The sequence below is a fragment of the Hyperoodon ampullatus genome (assembly GCF_949752795.1).
Source record: "Hyperoodon ampullatus genome assembly, chromosome: 7".
NCBI lineage: Eukaryota > Metazoa > Chordata > Mammalia > Artiodactyla > Ziphiidae > Hyperoodon > Hyperoodon ampullatus.
This window is the reverse complement of record NC_136920.1, coordinates 13,759,890-13,781,424: the sequence shown is the minus strand read 5'-3', so window position 1 is coordinate 13,781,424 and position 21,535 is coordinate 13,759,890. Positions and strand designations below refer to the sequence as shown.

General features: G+C 39.9%; 1 protein-coding gene across 1 annotated transcript in view; it reads right to left on the bottom strand.

Annotated features, from left to right (window-relative positions):
• Positions 1 to 408: 408 nt before the first annotated feature.
• Positions 409 to 21,535, bottom strand: part of PATL1 (PAT1 homolog 1, processing body mRNA decay factor) — a gene marked incomplete at both ends in the record, with an annotated part of 35,002 nt that continues 13,875 nt past the window's right edge. Inside the window, 11 exons of the mRNA XM_079707929.1 lie at positions 409 to 430; positions 752 to 901; positions 998 to 1,089; positions 2,928 to 3,083; positions 7,152 to 7,311; positions 9,185 to 9,333; positions 10,346 to 10,405; positions 10,850 to 10,947; positions 11,418 to 11,541; positions 12,050 to 12,230; positions 20,795 to 20,884. Of these exons, the coding sequence (XP_079564055.1) occupies positions 409 to 430; positions 752 to 901; positions 998 to 1,089; positions 2,928 to 3,083; positions 7,152 to 7,311; positions 9,185 to 9,333; positions 10,346 to 10,405; positions 10,850 to 10,947; positions 11,418 to 11,541; positions 12,050 to 12,230; positions 20,795 to 20,884 (1,282 nt within the window). The remainder of the gene's footprint in view (positions 431 to 751; positions 902 to 997; positions 1,090 to 2,927; positions 3,084 to 7,151; positions 7,312 to 9,184; positions 9,334 to 10,345; positions 10,406 to 10,849; positions 10,948 to 11,417; positions 11,542 to 12,049; positions 12,231 to 20,794; positions 20,885 to 21,535) is intronic.

Sequence of the window (21,535 nt, the reverse complement as noted above, 5' to 3'; positions counted from 1 at the left end):
TATGGGGCAATGAAAAAAGACTTCAGTAGGATGAGGGAAGGAATCCTTTGGCAAGCTACAATCTACTCTGAACTGGAGTAGTGGTGGTGGGATAAAGGGAGAGATTATATTTGTGTTTCTAGGGCAAAGAAAATGCAAAATTGAGAAGAATTGAGTAAAAGTAGGACATGCAGAATTGTAACACAGAAGGTAAGAAGAAACCAGCAGAAGTATCACCCAGCCAAATTTCACAGACCAGTGGGGAAATACCTGGCATTCAGAGCCAACCCCTGTGAACAGGAATCAGTCCCACAAGACGCTTTGGGGAATAAGCTACCTTCCCTCCCTCATTAAAAACAACACTCCATTGGTGATGGCAGCAGTGCAGGTGGCAGCCAAAAGGAGGTACAGGACACATGTGGAGATCTTTTATCGTATCCCCTGAACTAGCCTACGGTACAAAGAAAGAGAGAAAGGAAACCTGTATAAATGAGTTAAAACAGAAGTCAGTCATTTGTATTAGAGTTACATCCTTGTATGAACTCTCATAACAAAACACCTAAGATATTTGTACCCTTAGCGTTTATTTAACAACAAGGGTTCTGTTGCATCCAATACAGTCTTTTATATCTTGCAGATACTCATGTATTTGACAGAAATCTTTAATCTCTTCCACCGAATGCAGTTTTATGCCCCCACCCCCAGCCTCCTCAACATAACTTCTAAAGTGCCAACTTCAGTGAGATGTGGAACTCTCCTGTTTCCAACTTACTGCAGTTTCGTCTCCAGCAAGTTCAGTTTCTGTCGGTCAACGTAACGAGAAAACAGGGATACTAGGTTTGTGGGTATAGAGACTGGCTTGGCCAGGGCTGCCTGGGGAATCCGCAGAAGTTCTCGGGTTGCCATGAACATCACCTCCGTCCTGAAAGGGAAAATCAAAAATAACAATATAAAAAAAAGAATGAAAAGATTACCTAAAAGAACTTAAAATAAGAGAAGAAACACAGTCCAGACTGACCACTGGTTGCTCTGCGTTGATTCTGAAGTGGGGTCTGAGCCCTGCAGGTCTTCCCCCCGGCTCAGCACGACGAGCAGCAGTGACAGGCCGAACTGCGAGAGGAGACAGAGGGCGTCACGCGGCGCCGCACCCACTGCTCCTGGACCGCTGCTGCGCGGACCGCAGCGCTGGATGGGCAACGACGCTGGACCAAAAGAACCCCACTGCTGTGCTGCTCTGTGCAATCGGGCCGAGCCGAGCGGCTGTGTCCTTCTCCTAGCACAGCAGCAGCAAGCTCCCTCAAAGGAAACAGGAAGCCCCAGGGTCCAGCAGTCCTCTACACCCGACCCCACCCCACCCTGATAGGACAAGATAATGTCTCCTTGCCGTGGGTAATGTGGGATTTAGCTTTTCTCCTGTTTACTAGAACAGCAATGGATTAAAAAGAAGAGTTAAGTGAAGACAAATTTTGATACAGAAAATTAAAGTTCATAGAACAAAAAACATTCAATAGAATTTGAATTAAGAAAAGTGGTGTTAAGACCTGTGAGAAGACATAAAAAGAAAGGTAACTGGGATGATCAGGGAATGAAGAGAAAATTTCCTTAAAAAAGGACACACATATCTGGAAATATAAAGGCTTAGAGAGGATGTTCAAGTCCTAGGTTAAATGTATGAATCACAGCTATAATGGACCATAAAGAGAAGCTGGGGATATTTTGGGATTCCATCCCTCCTTTCTGAGTTCACCTCATACAGGATAACCTTGCCTTTCCACAAAAGCTCCCTTCATGTCACTGTCAGAAAAACAACGGGTTACATAACCTTGTCTGACTTCATGCTTTTCTACTGTCTTTATCAAAATTAAAGCTAAGAGACCAAATAACATGGAAGACACACAACTGATTACCCCAGAACCCCTGTCTTATGTCCCCTGAGGCACCATCACCCTCTCAGGCTCTGAGGTACTCACGGCCCTTCCGAGCCATGCTTGGCAGGTTTTCAGGTATAAGAAGAAAGAGGCCTTGGGTCTACTTTTCCCTCTACTGTAACAGACGGCCCTTAGAGAGTGCTCACTGTGTACCAGGCATTATACTGAACCGTTCACGGCTGCTTTCTCATCTAAGAAACAGGACAACTCTGACATTGACCTCATCACCTCCACATTACAGATCAGGAAAGTGTGGCTCAGCAAAGTGAAATAATCTGTTCAGGGTCACAAAGCTAGGATGTGGCAGACAAGGAGTGGAAACCTGCTCTGTATAAAAGCTCATGTTCTTCTATATCCTGCTTCCCCTAGGAGTCTCTGGATCTTTAACCTGATATAGATGAAATATGAAATAGTCTCTTATGACAGAGACCGTTAATTACCTACCTAATACTGTATGCTTTCCTTCTCCTATTAGACCTGATTTTATTTGTGGTGACAATGGCGTGAACTAAAAGATGTTCTCCAGCATTCCCTGCAGTTAGGCGTGGCATGTGACTAAGATCTGGCCATTGAGATTAAGTAGAAGTTGGTGGTTAGAGCTCCTGGAAAAGGTCCAAATAAGGAGGACAGACAGCTACTCCACACCCCTTGGCCTTCTAAACACACCTCTCTTCCTGGTACAAAGTGGAACCTTAAATTCCACAACCATCGTGGACCATCAGAGGTCACAAGCATGGCAGCCACTGCTAAGGATGGCAAAGAAGGGAAACTGAAGGAGCCTGTACCCCTGACACCGTGCAGTCACCATACCAGATTTATTCCACATGAGATACAGAACGTTCTATTTTGTTGAAACCACTGTTATTTCTAGTTTTTATCACTATAAGCTTAATGTAAAAGGCTGAAGGAAGCCTTTTTTGTTGTTGTTGTTGTTACAATCGCCACAGCAGTCATTATTTTTACTCATAACTCAAATTTAAATGCCTCTCAAAGTTCAGGGACATAAAAGGGCAAGACCACCTTGTTCTGGAGCACAGCAGTGAGGTGAGGATTGGAGGGTGCTGGTGCAGCTGCACTCTGAGGTAGGTTCATTAGCTGTTGCAGAAGGCTGGTGACAGTCACTGATGGAAGATGATAGAGGAGAAGAGAGAAGGGACTCAATAAGCATGGCAGCACCTACCAAAAAAAAAAAAAGGGCATTACATCTTGGCAACTGTTACTTCAGTCACACCCCATCAGTGGGCATGGATGGAAGGATGCTCAGTTGTATATTCAACTTCCCGAGGCAAGATTTAACCAAAAAGGGCTGACAAGCCCAGCAGATACTACCAGCATCTTAACAGCAGATTCTATGGTAGCTACTGAGAACTTTGTCAACTCAACTTGTGAAGGAAACAGCATTACTTGTGTGAACCAAGGGTGTAAAAATCACTTCTCAAATACACAGCAAGATTCATGATAAAACATCAGTATTCACTCCACAAATATTTAGAAGCTTACAGTGTTCCAGGAGTGTGAGCTAAAAACAAATAGTAAACAGGACAGACCCTCAGGGGTCTAAGGTGTAGAGGAGAAGCCATGAGTAAACTGGCAACTTTAATATATTGTGAGAGGGACTCTAACACAAGTAAAATTCTCAGTGCTACACAGTTATCGAGAAGTATTTTCAGAGTTAACTGTATCTTGTTTTATCTTTTTATAAAAGCTCAATGAGGAAATGGAGAAATGATTAACCAATTTTTATAGATTATTAGAGAAGCTAAGTGATCAGAAACTCAGTGTTCGGTTACAAAGCTACGAGCTAGAACCAGACTCCAAGGCTGCTGGATTCCAGCCTGCTAGTCCACTCATTCCGTTTTGCCTTAAGGCCCGGACTGGGAAATTAAAATACAGAGCTACTGGTATAACTAGGTTATGACACTTGAAAGGAAACTGAGGGTGCTTCCAGCACTCAATGCCCATGGCATAAAAAGTGATGGCTGGTTCTACTTTAAACAGCATCCAAGGATGCAGAAGACTCCTTTTCATGATCTACTACTCTAAATAAACAGAACTTTAAAAATGAAACCATTCTTAAACATACACAAAAGTACAAAGACCAGTATAGTGAAGTCCACATACCCATAATCCAACTTCAACAACAATTCAATCAACAACAGGTTGCCAAACTTATTAAATCTATGTGCTTCCCATATAAGATCATTCCATCCATAAATACTTCAATCGGCATCACTAACAAAATCTCTCACAATATTATCACACCTAACAAAGTTTAATTCCTTAATTATCATTCAATATTTATTCCAACTGTCCAACTGTCTCAAAAATGTCTTTTAACAGCTCATTTCTTTTTTTTTTTTTTTTAAATGCCATCAGTGAATATAGTCCAACACAGCAAAGGCTTTCCTCAATGCTTTGGCGAATACAGTACACGCCCATCCTAGCTTGATGGACATTCAGTCTAGAACCAGCAATGTGAATTATTATTTTTATTTTTTAAATATTTATCTATTTGGTTGTGCTGGGTCTTAGTTACAGCACGCGGGATCATTAGTTGCGGCATGCGAACTCTTAGTTGCAGCATGTGGGACCTAGTTCCCTGACCAGAGATCAAACCGAGGCCCCCTGCATTGGGAGAGTGGAGTCTTAACCACTGGACCACCAGGGAAGTCCCAGTAGTTGATTTATTTTAATCATGATTCAAATAAATCCACACATTGCATTTGGCTGGTAAGGCGTTTTTTCTTTTTTTGCGTTACATGGGCCTCTCACTGTTGTGGCCTCTCCCGTTGCGGAGTACAGGCTCCGGACGCGCAGGCCCAGCGGCCGTGGCTCACAGGCCCAGCTGCTCCGCGGCACGTGGGATCTTCCTGGACTGGGGAACGAACCCGTGTCCCCTGCCTCAGCAGGCGGACTCTCAACCACTGCGCCACCAGGGAAGCCCTGGTAAGGCTTTTACAATCTGTTAATAGCTCCTTTGTCACTGTCCATCTCCTTTTCTCATGCCATTTATTTGTTGAAGAAACTGGGTCATTTGTCCCATAGTTTGGATCTGGCTAATTGCACCTCTGTGGTGTCACTTAACAGGTTTCACTATCCTCTGTTTTTTCCCATAAAAACTGATAATTAGAGGTTTGATTCAATTCAAGTTCAATGGAGGGGTCAGGGTGGTGCATGGCAAGAAAACTTCATGGAGAGAGCTGTGTTTTCTCTACTGCATCACATCAAGATGCACATAGTGTCCGGTTGTTCCCCGTAGTGGTGTTAACAGTCAACACTGGGGGACTTCCCTGGTGGCAAAGTGGTTAAGAACCCACCTGCCAATGCAGGGGACACGGGTTCGAGCCCTGGTCCAGGAAGATCCCACATGAGGCGGAGCAGCTAAGCCCGTGCACCACAACTACTGAGCCTGCGCTCTAGAGCCCGCAAGCCACAACTACTGAGCTCACCTGCCACAACTACTGAAGCCCACGTGCCTAGAGCCCATGCTCTGCAACAAGAGAAGCCACTGCGATGAGAAGCCCGTGCACCGAAATGAAGAGTAGCCCCCACTCGCTGCAACTAGAGAAAGCCCGCACGCAGCAACGAAGACCCAACGCAGCCATAAATAAATACATACATACATAAATAAAACCAAAAACAGTCATCAGTGGGTTCAGGTGTCGCCAGCCTGCTCCAACCACCATAAAGGTCCCCATCCACCTTTTACCTAATGCTTTGATAGCACCAGTAATGATTGCTGCCCAGACTGATTGCTTTTCCATTAGGAGCTGTAAAACTGCAATTTTCTAATTTTATCATTTCTTTTGAATTTATTAGCTGATATACCTTCTATAAAGAAGAACTTTTCTATTATCACTCTCTGGTCACCATGACATTTGGTTGTAATGCGGCAGGATAAATGCTTCTTTTCCTTTATTTACCACTTTTCAGAATAATGAGTTGGTAGCCTGGCAATCTCTGAAGGTGATTAGTATATTTTTTTCATACCATTATGAACTCATTAAACTAAATATATTTGATGTACTTCAATCCACTCCTATAATTTTTCTTTCTGATGCAAATTATCCCATTTTGACCAAAAGGAGACCCCTTCAAATTGGTCTGTGCATCTTTTACACAGGACCCTAGTAATCTTTTAGCTTCCTTGCTTTCTGATACAAGATATTCCAGAATTATCTTGTACATTTTATGCCTCAGGACCTGGAACACACTATTACTTCAAAAAAATGGTGTTTAGAGATGTGGTCTATTACTCTTTAACGCATACAGGTAAAAACTTAGCCTCTACACTTAACCAAGTTTTCCTCACTAGCAGATAAGCTCTACCAAAGCAGGCATCTTTGGATTCCTAACTCTCAGCACCTAGAACTAGGTGCTATATTTCTAGGACCTAAACAGTGCCTGGTACATAGAAGTGTTCAATAAATATTTGCTGAATGAAGAAATTCTTTCAATTCTATTATCATTTCAGAAGGAATAATTTTCATATCTTTCAGGTTCATGCTCATAAATTCTATTATTCTGAATCTCACATTTAGTAACACTAGCCCTTTGTGCTAACCTTATCAATTCCTTGTTTTGAAATTCTAAGACTATTTTAAATTGTGCTAATCTTTCAAGTATTAAGACACGCATAAGCAGAGAGCAATTCTTACCAAGAGTTAACTTATAAACTTGATAATCATGTTTCAAATTCCAGCCCAGTTTAGGTTAGATAAAATCATTTAAAAGCACTGGCCCAATTCCTGTGGGACACCATTCAACTAAGTCTACAGGTCAATGTTAGCTACTAATAACAGCCCAATGAATGATACTTAATATCCAACAAAGTAACCAAGATCATAAGTTGCAAATTTAGTGAGCATCAGATTCAGCTGGGGATGTTGTTATAAACCCAGAAGCCCTGATCGTCTCTCTGTAAATTCTGATTCAGCAAGATTGGCGTAGGGCTGAATTATCTGCTTCCCAAGCAATTCTGACACAGACCACAGCTTTTACAACTACTTCAAGTAAGACCACAGGAATTACTGCTTTCCTCCTGTTTAGGAACATGGTCTGTTGGATAAAAAGTGACATTAAAAATACAGGCCTGGAGTAAAGTTTTTGCTTTAAATAATCATATCACTCTGCCAAAGATAAAAGAGTACAAAAGGGAAAAGGGGACAAAAAGAAATCTGGATTCTAGAAATCTTATCAACTATGAAGACCCAAAGGAAAGATGTCCCACACATGGTGGATCACCTCATCTTGTGCATCCTTCTTGATAAGGAAAGGGAGGTTCCTGGCTGTTGTCATGAGAATGTCAGCCGCTTGCTCTGTGGAGAGGAAAGGAAGAATACGGGCAACCATTCTCTTCCCTTTTCTGATGCACATGATCTGTACAAAGTGGTCATCACTGGGCCTGCAGGGAAAGAAAAATGCTAACTCAGGTCAGCAAGAACAATGTAAAAAATCCCTTTTTTTCCTCTTACATGTTACTGAGTGAATACACTGCATTTATTTTCACTCTACAATTATCTGTACTACAAAATAGAATTACTTCTCCAACTCTCAACCAAATAATAAAAAGTAATTCTTCGGGGCTTCCCTGGTGGTGCAGTGGTTAAGAATCTGCCTGCCAATGCAGGGGACACAGGTTCGAGCCCTGGCCCGGGAAGATCCCCATGTCACGGAGTAACTAAGCCTGTGCGCCACAACTACTGAAGCCCGTGCGCCTAGAGCCCGTGCTCTGCAACAAGAGAAGCCACCGCAATGAGAAGCCCGCGCACTGCAACAAAGAGTAGCCCTGCTCGCTGCAACTAGAGGAAGCCCACACGCGGCAACGAAGACCCAATGCAGCCAAAAATAAATAAATAAATAAGCTACTGTGGAGTTTTGGTATAGTCTCAAAGAATAAAAAAAAACCAAGTAATTCTTCGTTTCATAAATACTGAAAATCATCATTTCAAAAATTGTATGTTAAAGAATTTATCAAACTATATGCATTAATTTCCTTTATTAACTTTTAAGTAACTACACAAATGACATGGGTAAAACAGCAAAATCTGAAAATATATATAAGAAAAAAGGAATAAAATATTCATAATCTCAGAGATAATTTATTAGTGTTATCATTTTGAAGACATTTTTGCTGTCTATTGTATATTTTTATCTTTCATTTAAAAGAAAGGGTCCAGGGCTTCCCTGGTGGCGCAGTGGTTGAGAGTCCGCCTGCCGATGCAGGGGACACGGGTTCGTGCCCCGGTCTGGGAAGATCCCACATGCCGCGGAGTGGCTAAGCCCGTGAGCCATGGCTGCTGAGCCTGCGCGTCCGGAGCCTGTGCTCCACAACGGGAGAGGTCACAACAGTGAGAGGCCCGCGTACCGCAAAAAAAAAAAAAAAAAAAAAGAAAGGGTCCATATAATTTATATGGCTTTGTTATTTGACTTTTTTACTCAACAACTTCTTGTCAACACTTTTCTACGGCAATAAATAATACTTTAACTACATACATTTTAATGGCTGCATAACAGTCAAATCTATGGATAAACCCAAATTTATTCAACCAGTTCCCTGTCAGCCCGACTCCAGAAAAGGTGTGTCGAAAAGAAGGTCCTTTTTTGAAGTTCTGTTTTGCGTATGTCCTGGCTTAGAAGAATCATCAATTCTCTTGAATGGGCAAAGAGAAAGGGAGTGATTAGGAGACACAGTCCTCTTGCATTCATCAAATAAATATTGTGATTTATAGAACATTTACCATTAGCAAGATTCTGTTCCAGATACTGGGTGGGAGAGAGATGAGAGAGATATAGAGAAGTTATATTAAGGAGCTTAGTCTCCACTGGAAAACCAACTGGTTTCCATAGCAAATAAGTATTGTATGGAAATCCCAAGGAAGTGTTAAGTGTTAATACTTTCCCTCCTAGTAGGAAAGAAAATACATAAAGATCACAAGGTTGAACATTAGTAAGCATAAACCAGATGCAATCTGTAAGCTCAACAACACAAGCTAAATAATGCTCCCCACTGTATCTCCAGTGCCCAGCACAGTTCCTAGCAGATACCTGAATAGGTACTTGCTGAAAAAATGAATTCAGGATAAATAGATTTTTTTCCTGGCTGGAAAGAATTGTGAAATGTTTTATATGAAGTGGCATTTGAGGCCAAAAGGAAAGACTTTGAGCTTACTGAGATGGTAAGGAAGGATATCCAAAGGGTAGAACATATAAAGTTCAATGTAGCAGAGGAAGGAGTCTAGCTAGTCTATGTTTTTACCAAAGTACACTACTCTTACCTCTCCTGTCCAGGCAATTTCCCGCTTAAGTTGTCATACATGCTACAAATTTTGTGCTTTCTTTCATCCATCAGGGCAGGTCGCTCTTCTTCCAGACTTAGGAGGTAACGCCTTTCATAATCCTCCACATCAAGGAGTAAGCTATAGGTCTAAGTGAGAGACAGATAGATAAACAACTTCACAGTTTAGGAATACCAGATAAAGACAAAAGAGTGAGAGCACATTGTAATAAGATTGAGAGGAAAAAAGTGCTCTTTTAAACCCAGAAAAACATAGTGAAATAACTTAAAAAAATTCTTCGAACATCATTCCCTGTACCTCCTTGACCTCTAATTTAGAAGGCAGACAGTGAAATGATTACACACTTTCCAAATTCTCCAGCAGCAGCCACAGCACTGTAAGATAAACAATGTGTACCACTGCTCCAAGTAATGCCTTATATTAATAAAAATGGTCACAGCTAATTTTACTACTGGGTGCCAGGCATATTGCTCTAAACACTTTGCAAGTACTCATTTACTGAATATTAACTCACCACAGCCCAGTGAGAAAGAGACTCTTACTGTTTTCATTTTTAAAGATAAAGAAACTGAGGACAGCACAGAAAGGTTAAATAACTTGCCTCAAGTCACAGCTCTGAGAAAGGGAAAAGACATGATTTGTAGACTGCTTCCAGGGTCTGTGCTCCTAACCCCTATGCTCTATGCCTTGCAATATGTATTTATGCTTTAACACTAACTGCTTATATATTACCTGATTTTCCTTAGAACCCAGGACAGTGCCCAGCACCCAGGGAATGTCCAATAAATATATGTGAGCTGATTGAATAGACCTGAATTAATTCATAGGCAGAACAGTGTAATTTTTATTCTCATTTTCTTAGGAAGGTGACCTGCCCCAAAACATTCACAGTTGTTAACTGAATAAGCTTGGATAAAAACCCAGGACTTCTAATTGCAGTGTTCTTTTCATGAGGCCATAGGTGAGGTATACCACATTCCTTTCTAGTGTGCCCTGTACACAATAGCACTTTACACAAATATATCCATTAATTAAAATCATGGAACACTAACTGATTGTTTACTTTCCCATTGTTGAGTACACATACATTTAATAGTTCCTTATTTGAAACTAACTACAGTAACAAATTCTAAAACTTACCTTCTCAATTATGACAAGGGTTTTTCGTCTTTTGTCCCGAACCTGTTTTTCTTTTGTCTCCTAAAAAAAGACAAGACTATTCAATGTGAACTCTTTACCCATGTTAAAAATAATTTACTGGCACATAGGTAATTCCATTTGTAACAATACTTTGAGAATATTGACTCTTTGAAAGTTAATACTCTAAAACAAAACTTATATGGACAAAGGTCATAGAGTTGACTGAATCAACCCACACATAAACTGAATTCACAGATAGGCAAAAGGTAATTGCACAATGCAGTGGAAGATGAAGATATCATAGGAAAATCTTAAAACACAGAGAAAATCATAGTTTTAAAAACTGGAGTCAATAGCTGATGCTGCCTGCGGCCAGAGTGACCTAGTTCAAAGGCTCCTGCCACCCTGGTCCTGCGTGGCTGCCTTAGGATTCCAACCCACTGACCCCCAAAGAAGTGGTGATGACCCAGACTTTTTTAAACACACAATTCTACAGACACTTACATCATCCTCACTCCGAGATGTCACAACAGCATCAATCATTTTTCGGGGATTATTCACACTAGAGACAGTAAGCTTTCCCAAAGAGCCCTCAAACTGCACTGCAGGGACAAAAGATTTCCAACAAATAAAAACTCAGAAATGCAGGCAGACAGCTTTCAAAGAAGATCTTTATAGTCTATATTCTTTACACAGAGTCTAACAATTTACTACAAAAATCTATGTATTATCTAAAGCAATCTCTTATCAACATCTATCCTTTCCCATTTTTTTGGTTGTAATAATAAATAAAAATCTGAAGTATTTCCCCCTTATCTATTTTATGGATACTAGAAATTATAACAGGTTTTAAAAAGTCATGGAATCTCAAGTAGAAAAGGATCTAAAAGGCTATCTGTCAAACCATTCACTCCATGCTTGAATAAGGCTGACCTGTGCATTTGTCAAGGACAATGATACTTTATACATCAGTTTCAAACATCTCTATCCAATCATCTATACAGTTACTTTTATTCTATCCTATCAGCAGCACCACATCTCTCCATTAGGGCTATGGGGATAAGGACCTCACCTGGCTTATAGGCGTGCTCCAGTTTGGCCACCTGAGGGGTAATGAGCTTGGTGCGCTCCTTTTTTGGGCCATCACCTTGCACTTCTTCAGCAGCTGACAGTTTCTCCAGTTTTTCAAAATAATTCTACCACGAGAAGATGATTTCAGTTGAAACAAGCACAGAATACAGTCTTTCTTTATCATGAAATAATTAACTTATACTAGTGGTAGCAACACTACTTGTACTCTCTAAATATATTGTCTTTAATTTTTGTTAGATTGCTATGAATTTACTTTATCAAAAAATCCCAGCCTTCAAAATAATCATCAATGGAAATATCTTTAAAGTTAGACTGCCAATATTCTTCATTGAAAGAACCAGATTATTGATGCCAAAAAGATTTGAAAATATTGGTCTGAGAGCTTCCGTAGGTAAGAAATAAAAGGCATATATGCAAACCTTTGAGTGAATAGTGTGACAGGTTCTTCAGCTTGAAAAGAGGACAGAATTTGCTTAGTCAATTCTTATCCACTTGAAGACTAACCTCAAAAGAAAATCCTATCAACATTTAATTCTACCAATATTTAAATGAGTACCTTCACCAGGGTAAGGGACTAAACTATTATCCTCAAAACTAGCACAGAGTACTTACCTGGTAATAAAAATCATCCAGGTAGGGATCAGTGCTTTGCAGCTGCACCATCTGGATTTTAGAGACCCAATCTTTTTCTCGCTGCAACATGAGATTGGCATATGGATCCTTTCGGAGATGATCCTGATGACTGCTCCGGTGACTTCCTCTTTCTCCTGCACCATTGAGATTCCGATGCTGACTGAAAAAGAAATATATGCCACATTCACTCCAAGTGGATACATGAATTATGCCTTGTAACAGCACTGGAGTAAACCAGACCAATTGAAAAAAAGGTCCCCCTTTGCTTTTGTTAAAAGAGGAGTGAAAAAGAATCGAATCTTAACAGAATTTGAAAGGAAAGAGCTGTGCAATGCATAATTAAGGAAATAAAACTACGATCCAAGTGCCTTACCATAAGCTAAGCACTTTCACCTATGGACTTTTTTTTTTTGCGGTACGCGGGCCTCTCACTGTTGTGGCCTATCCCGTTGTGGAGCACAGGCTCCGGAAGCGCAGGCTCAGCGGCCATGGCTCACGGGCCCAGCCGCTCCGCGGCATGTGGGATCTTCCCGGACCGGGGCACGAACCCGTGTCCCCTGCATCAGCAGGCGGACTCTCAACCACTGTGCCACCAGGGAAGCCCTCACCTATGGACTTTTGTATAAGCCCCACAATAACCCTATGAGGTAATAAGGTAGATTTATTTTCTCCACTTAAGACAACAAGCCGAGGCCAAAAGAGATCAAGTAGCTTGCCTAAAGCAGGACACCAGGCAGCAGAGTGAGAGATTTTGAACACACGCCAATTTGACCCCAAGTCTATATACTTTTTAAAAAACTTGATGAAAATCATGACATACTTCAAACATATAGAAAAGCCCAGCAAATACTATTTTTTTAAAAAATCCATTTACTCACCATCTAGACTTAATGAAAAAAAAAGTATTTGGTCAAATTTGCTCCAGACTTTTAAAAAGTAATATTAAAGTAATACCGTGTGACATTTACAGTTGAAGGCCCACCTATACCCTCCAGATCACGGTTTCCACCTTCCCTTCCTTCCTATAGGAACTACTATCCTGACTTTGTTATGCAACCTCCCTGAAATGTTTTTATACTTTTTTTACTTGTACATCTACCTTTAAATATTATACAGTTACTCCATTTTACATAACTGGTACTAGACATACAGTTCTGCTCCTTGTTTCTTATTCAACATTAGACATACAGTTCTGCTCCTTGTTTCTCATTCAACATTATGCCTTTCATATTTAGCCAGGTTGATGATAATATACACAGGTATATACTGAAAAGTAGAACTACTAGGATGCAGTGCATCCACATTATCAACCTTAGTATTTATTGCCAAATTCTCTCTCAAAAGGCTGTGCACACCATTCCTGCCAACAATGACAGTTGAGACACTTCACGTTTTGCCTGAGGATATAAAATGGTTATCTAATTTGCACTCTTCTGATTACAAGTGAATCTGAAAAATCTTTTCATTTTTATGAGCCATGTAGGTTTTCTCTATTGAAAATTACATGTTTGTGTTTGATGCCTTTTGTTACACAGAAGTTTAATATATTTTTGCAATTTTATTAAAATATTTTTAAACTGCTTTATTAAGTGATAACTGATATACAAAGAACTGCACATATTTAATGTGTACAAATTGGTAAGTTTGGACATATGCAAACATTTGTGTTATCATCACCATAAACAAAGTAACAGACATATCCAACACCTACTCCTTGTGTCCCTTTCTTTCTCTTTTTTTGGTGGTGGTAAGAACACTTAACATGAGATCCACACTCTTAAATTCTGAAGTACATAATACCATAATGTTAACTGTAGGCACAGCAAGTTTCATATTTTAACAGTCAAATGTATTAATCTTTTCCTTAATGGTTTGTACTTTTTGTATCTTAAGAGTCCAAATTGGTTTTTTTCCCCTGAAAAAAATATTCTGGAAGTTTTTTGAAAGAAAAAGTAAATTACACACAAAGAACCATAAAATGAAAGGTTGAAAAAACCCTCAAAATTATGTTTAATTCTCTTATTTTATATATAAGAATGGTGATAGAATATAAGCTCCATGAAGGCAAGAGTTTGATATGTCTTGTTCTTCTTTCAATCCCCCAAACTGACTATAGTGCCTGGTACACAGCTGAGGTCACATACATAAATATGTATTTGAATGAGGATTAAACAGAGGCAAAGATAAAGAGTGACTGTTGGCTTTACATAAGACCCAAATGTAATGCTAGAGACTATATTCAAGATTATGTCTGAGCTGAGATGGTCAACAAAAGGTAATTAAAAGTATGGAAAGAACTTGGTAAGCCGTGAATATAAAATGCTGATTCCCCACCCCCCAGATCTAAATTGTTTTTCAGAATTATAGTAACTTGGAAATAAGTTGATAAGCTCTTGTCATTTAAAGCTTGTGCATTGGTATGCAGGCAGCTACTGAATCTAATAACATAATTTAAAGTTCAGGGCTCCGGTTTTTGGAAGGTGGAAATGGATGGAGGACACTCCCTCTTGTGAGAGCACCGGAATCACAACTAACTGCTGAACAATCATCGACAGGAAGACACTGGAACTCACCAATAAAGATACCCCACATCCAAAGACAAAGGAGAAGCTGCAATGAGATGGTAGGAGGGGCACAATCACAGTAAAATCAAATCCCATAACTGCTGGGTGGGTGACTCACAAACTGGAGAACACTTACACCACAGAAGTCCACCCACCGGAGTGAAGGTTCTGAGCCCCACATAAGGCTTCCCAACCTGAGGGTCTGGCAACGGGAGGGGGAATTCCCAGAGAATCAGACTTTGAAGGCTAGTGGGATTTGATTGCAGGACTTTGGCAGGACTGGGGGAAACAGAGATTCCACTCTTGGAGGGCACACACAAAGTACTGTGTGCATTGGGACCCAGGGGAAGGAGCAGTGACCCCCATAGGAGACTGAACCAGACCTACCTGCTGGTGCTGGAGGGTTTCCTGCAGAGGCTGGGGGTGGCTGTGGCTCACCATAGGAACAAGGACACTGGCAGCAGAAGTTCTGGGAAGTACTCCTTGGCGTGAGCCCTCCCAGAGTCCACCATTAGCCCCACCAAAGAGTGGGTAGGCTCCAGTGCTGGGTCGCCTCAAGCCAAACAACCAACAGGGAGGGAACCCAGCCCCACCCATCAGCAGACAAGTGGATTAAAGTTTTACTGAGCTCTGCCCACCAGAATAACAGCCAGCTCTACCCACCACCAGTCCCTCCCATCAGGAAACTTGCACAAGCCTCTTGGATAGCCTCATCCACCAGAGGGCAGACAGCAGAAGCAAGAACTACAATTCTGCAACCTGTGGAAGGAAAACCACATTCACAGAAAGACAGACAAAATGAAAAGGCAGAGGACTTTGTACCAGATGAAGGAACAAGATAAAACCCCAGAAAAACAACTAAATGAAGTGGAGATAGGCAACCTTCCAGAAAAAGAATTCAGAATAATGACAGTGAAGATGATTCAGGACCTCGGAAAAAGAATGGAGGCAAAGATTGAGAAGATGCAAGAAATGTTTAACACAGACCTAGAAGCATTAAAGAACAAACACCTGGAAGAATTAAAGAACAAACAGACATGAACAATACAATAACTGAATGAAAAATACAATGGAAGGAATCAATAGCAGAATAACTGAGGCAGAAGAAAGGATAAGTGACCTGGAACACAGAATGGTGGAATTCACTGCCGTGGAGCAGAATAAAGAAAAAAGAATGAAAAGAAATGAAGACAGCCTAAGAGACCTCTGGGACAACATTAAATGCACCAACAATTGCATTAGGGGTCCCAGAAGAAGAGAGAGAGAAAGGACCCGAGATGAAAAGATTATTTGAAGAGATTATAGGCAAAAACGTCCCTAACATGGGAAAGGAAATAGCCACCCGAGTCCAGGAAGCGCAGAGAGTCCCAGTCAGGATAAACCCAAGGAGAAACATGCCGAGACACATAGTAATCAAATTGACAAAAATTAAAGAAAAATTATTGTAAGTAACAAGGGAAAAATGACAAATAACATACAAGGGAACTCCCATAAGGTTAACAGCTGATTTCTCAGCAGAAACTCTACAAGCCAGAAGGGAGTGGCATGATATATTTCAAGTGATGAAAGAGAAGAATCTACAACCAAGATTATTCTACCCGGCAAGGATCTCATTCAGATTCGATGGAGAAATCAAAAGCTTTACAGACAAGCAAAAGCTAAGAGAATTCAGCACCACCAAACCAGCTCTACAACAAATGCTACAGGAACGTCTCTAAGTGGGAAACAAAAGAGAAGAAAAGGACCTACAAAAACAAACCCATAACAATTAAGAAAATGGTCATAGGAACATACATATCAATAATTACCTTAAATGTGAATGGATTAAATGCTCCAACCAAAAGACACAGGCTCGCTGAATGGATACAAAAACAAGACCCATATATATGCTGTCTACAAGAGACCGACTTCAGACCTAGGGACACATACAGACTGAAAGTGAGGGGATGGAAAAAAGATATTCCATGCAAATGGAAATCAAAAGAAAGCTGGAGTAGCAATACTCATATCAGATAAAATAGACTTTAAAATAAAGAATGTTACAAAAGAGAAGGACACTACATATTGATCAAGGGATCAATCCAGGAAGAAGATGTATCAATCATAAATATATATGCACCCAACATAGGAGTACCTCAATACATAAGGCAAATGCTAACAGCTATAAAAGGGGAAATAGATAGTAACACAATAATAGTGGGGGACTTTAACACCTCAATTACACCAATGGACAGACCATCCAGACAGAAAATTAGTATGGAAATACAAGCTTTAAATGACACAACAGACCAGATAGATTTAATTGATATTTATAGGACAATCCATCCCAAAACAGCAGATTACACTTTCTTCTCAAGTGCACATGGAACAGTATCCAGGATAGATACATCTTGGGTCACAACTCAAGCCTTGGTAAATTTATGAAAATGGAAATCATATCAAACATCTTTTCCGACCACAACCCTATGAGATTAGAAACCAATTACAGGGAAAAAAACATAAAAAACGCAAACACATGGAGGCTAAACAATACGTTACTAAAAAACCAAGAGATCACTAAAGAAATCAAAGAGGAAATAAAAAAATACCTAGAGACAAATTACAATGAAAACACGACGATCGAAAACCCATGGGATGTAGCAAAAGCAGTTCTAATAGGGAAGTTTATAGCAATACAATAAGCCTACCACAAGAAACAAGAAAAATCTCAAGTAAACAATCTAACCTTACACCTAAAGGAGCCAGAGAAAGAAGAACAAACAAAACCCAAAGATGGCAGAAGGAAAGAAATCATAAAGATAAGAGCAGAAATAAATGAAATAGAAACGAAGAAAATAGTAGGAAAGATCAATAAAACTAAAAGCTGGTTCTTTGAGAAGATAACCAAAATTGACAAACTTTTAGCCAGACTCATCAAGCAAATGAGGGAGAGGACTCAAATCAATAAAATTAGAAATGAAAAAGGAGAAGTTACAGTAGACACTGCAAAAATACAAAGCATCCTAAGAGACTACTACAAGCAACTCTATGCCAATAAAATGGACAACCTGGAAGAAATGGACAAATTCTTAGAAAGGTATAACCTTCCAAGACTGAACGAGGAAGAAACAGAAAATATGAACAGACCAATCACAAGGAACGAAATTGAAACCATGTTTAAAAATCTTCCAACAGGGCTTCCCTGGTGGCGCAGTGGTTGAGAGTCCACCTGCCGATAAGGGGACACGGGTTCGTGCCCTGGTCCGGGAAGATCCCACATGCCGCGGAGCGGCTGGGCCCGTGAGCCATGGCCGCTGAGCCTGTGCGTCCGGAGCCTGTGCTCCACAATGGGAGAGGCCACAACAGTGAGAGGCCCACGTAACGCAAAAAAAAAGAAAAAAAAACTTCCAACAAACAAAAATCCAGGACCGGATGTCTTCACAGGTGAATTCTATCAAACATTTAGAGAAGAGCTAACACGCATCCGTCTCAAACTCTTCCAAAAAACTGCAGAGGAAGGAACACTCCCAAACTCATTCTATGAGGCCACCATCACCCTGATACCGAAATCAAAGATACTAAAAAAAAAGAAAATTACAGACCAATATCACTGATGAATATAGATGCAAAAATCCTCCACAAAATACTAGCAAACAGAATCCAACAACACATTAAAAGGATCATATACCATGATCAAGTGGGATTTATCTCAGGGATGCAGGATTCTTCAATATACGCAAAACAATCAACATGATACACCATATTAACAAATTAAAGAAGAAAAACCATATGTTCATCTCAATAGATGCAGAAAAAGCGTTTGAAAAAATTCAATACTCATTTATGATAAAAAGTCTCCAGAAAGTGAGCACAGAAGGAACCTACCCCAACATAATAAATGCCATATACGACAAACCTACAGCAAACATCGTTCTCAATGGTGAAAATCTGAAAGCATTTCCTCTAAGATCAGGAACAAGACAAGGATGTCCACTCTCGCCACTATTATTCAGCACAGTATTGGAAGTCCTAGCCAAAGCAATCAGGGAAGAAAAAGAAATAAAAGGAATACAAATTGGAAAAGAAAAAGTAAAACTGTCACTGGTCCCAATGACATGATACTATACGTAGAAAATCCTAAAGACGCTACCAGAAAACTACTAGAACTAATCAATGAATTTGGTAAGGTTGCAGGATACAAAATTAATGCACAGAAACCTCCTGCATTCCTATACACTAACAATGAAAGATCAGAAAGAGAAATTAAGGAAACAATCCCATTTACCATCACACAAAAAGAATAAAATGCCTAGGAATAAACCTACCTAAGGAGGTAAAAGACTTGTAAGACTTGTACTCAGAAAACTGTAAGACACTGATGAAAGAAATCCAAGATGACACAAACAGAGGGAGAGATATACCATGTTCTTGGACTGGAAGAATCAATATTGTGAAAATGACTATACTACCCAAAGCAATCTACAGATTCAATGCAATACCTATCAAATTACCAATGGCATTTTTCACAGAACTAGAACAAAAAATTTCACAATTTGTACGTAAACACAAAAGACCCCGAATAGCCAAATCAATCTTGAGAAAGAAAAATGGAGCTGGAGGAATCAGGTTCCCTGACTTCAGACTATACTACAAAGCTACAGTAATCAAGACAATATGGTACTGGCACAAAAACAGAAACATAGATCAATGCAACAGGATAGACAGCCCAGAGATAAACCCACACACTAATCTATGACAATGGACAAAAGACAGTCCCTTCAATAAGTGGTGCTTGGAAAACTGGATGGTTACATGTAAAAGAATGAAATTAGAACACTCCCTAACACCATAAACAAAAATAAACTCAAAATGGATTAGACACCTAAATGTAAGACTGGACACTATAAAACTCTTAGAGGAAAACGTAGGAAGAACACTCTTTGACATGAATCACAGCAAGATCTTTTCTGATCCACCTCCTAATGGAAATAAAAACAAAAATACACAAATGGGACCTAATGAAACTTCAAAGCTTTTGCACAGCAAAGGAAACTACAAACAAGACAAAAAGACAACCCTCAGAATGGGACAAAATATCTGCAAACAAATCAATGGACAAAGGATTAATCTCCAAAATATATAAACAGCTCATGCAGCTCAATATTTAAAAAACCCAATCCAAAAATGGTCAGAAGACCTAAACAGACATTTCTCCAAAGAAGACATACAGATGGCCAAGAAGCACATGAAAAGCTGCTCAACATAACTAATTATGACAGAAATGCAAATCAAAACTACAATGAGGTATCACCTCACACCAGTTAGAAAGGGCATCATCAGAAAATCTACAAACAACAAATGCTGGAGAGGGCGTGGAGAAAAGGGAACCCTCTTGCACTGTTGGTGGGAATGTAAATTGATACAGCCACTATGGAGAACAGTATGGAGATTTCTTAAAAAACTAAAAATAGAATTACCATATGATCCAGCAATCCCACTACAGGGCATATACCCAGAGAAAACCATAATTCAAAAAGACACATGCACCCCAATGTTCATTGCAGCACTATTTACAATAGCCAGGTCATGGAAGCAACCTAGATGCCCATCGACAGACGAATGGATATAGAAGATGTGGTACATATATACAATGGAGTATTACTCAGCCATAAAAAGGAACGAAATTGGGTCATTTGTAGAGACGTGGATGGATCTAGAGACTGTCATACAGAGTGAAGTAAGTCAGAAAGAGAAAAACAAGTATCGTATGTTAATGCATATATGCGGAACCTAGAAAAATGGTACAGATGAACCGGTGTGCAGGGCAGAAATAGACACACAGATGTAAAGAACAAACATATGGACAAGGACACCAAGGGGGGAAAGTGGCGGAGAAGGGTGGTGGTGGCGAGATGAATTGGGAGATTGGGATTGACATATACACACTAATATGTATAAAATATATACCTAGTAAGAGCCTGCTGTATAAAAAATAAGTAAAATTCAAAAATTCAAAAAAAAAGAATCTGTGCATTGAAAACATAAAATAACAGCATATATGATCTGACTTAACCAGTTACAATAAGTGCAATACTGATTAGATTTACTTAAAAAGTAAACTAAATCAGTCAAGAATGAAAGCTAAATTAAGAAACCACAAAGGAGTAGGATAAGTACTTACTTTCTATTCTGTTGCTGTCTCTGATGCAAGAGTCGACGGTGCTGTGGATGAAGGTGCGTTGTGTCTGGTCTAAACATTGGGGCCTGTGATCTAAGCAAAATGGGAAAAGATGTGCAATTCTGTCATCCTGATGACTTGAAGTTTTTAACAATATGGTCAGTACAGGATAACTTCATACAGGTTCACCCAAGGGAATGCTAAAGTCTATTCTAAGATCTTTCAGAAGGAAGACACCACTGTATTTTTATGTCTTCCACAAAAGCCAATTCTCACCTCCTAAGAGGACAATCATAAAATTAGAATGAATCAGCAGTAAAGCAGTTTAATTCTTTTTCTTTTTGCTCCTGTTAAAGAGAAGTCTCTAATAGATTTAATGTACTTAGTTTCAAGTATTTGGGAATGACATTGAAACATATATGTGTGATAGTTAATTTTATACCAACTTGGCTAAGGTAGCCAGTTGTTTGGACAATCACTCATCTAGATGTTGCTGTGAAGGTATTTTGTAGATGCGATTATCATTTACAATTAGTTGACCTGAAGAAAAAAAGAGATGGCCCTCGATAACGTGGTTGGGTCTTGCCCAATCAGTTGAAAGGAAAACATGTTTCCCAGGTAAGGAATTTTGCCTCAAGACTAGAACACGGATGTCCTGACTGAATTTCCAGCCTTCCCACCTGCCCTATAAATTCAGACTCAAGGTTGCAACCTCAACTCCTACCAAAATGTCCAGGCTGCTGG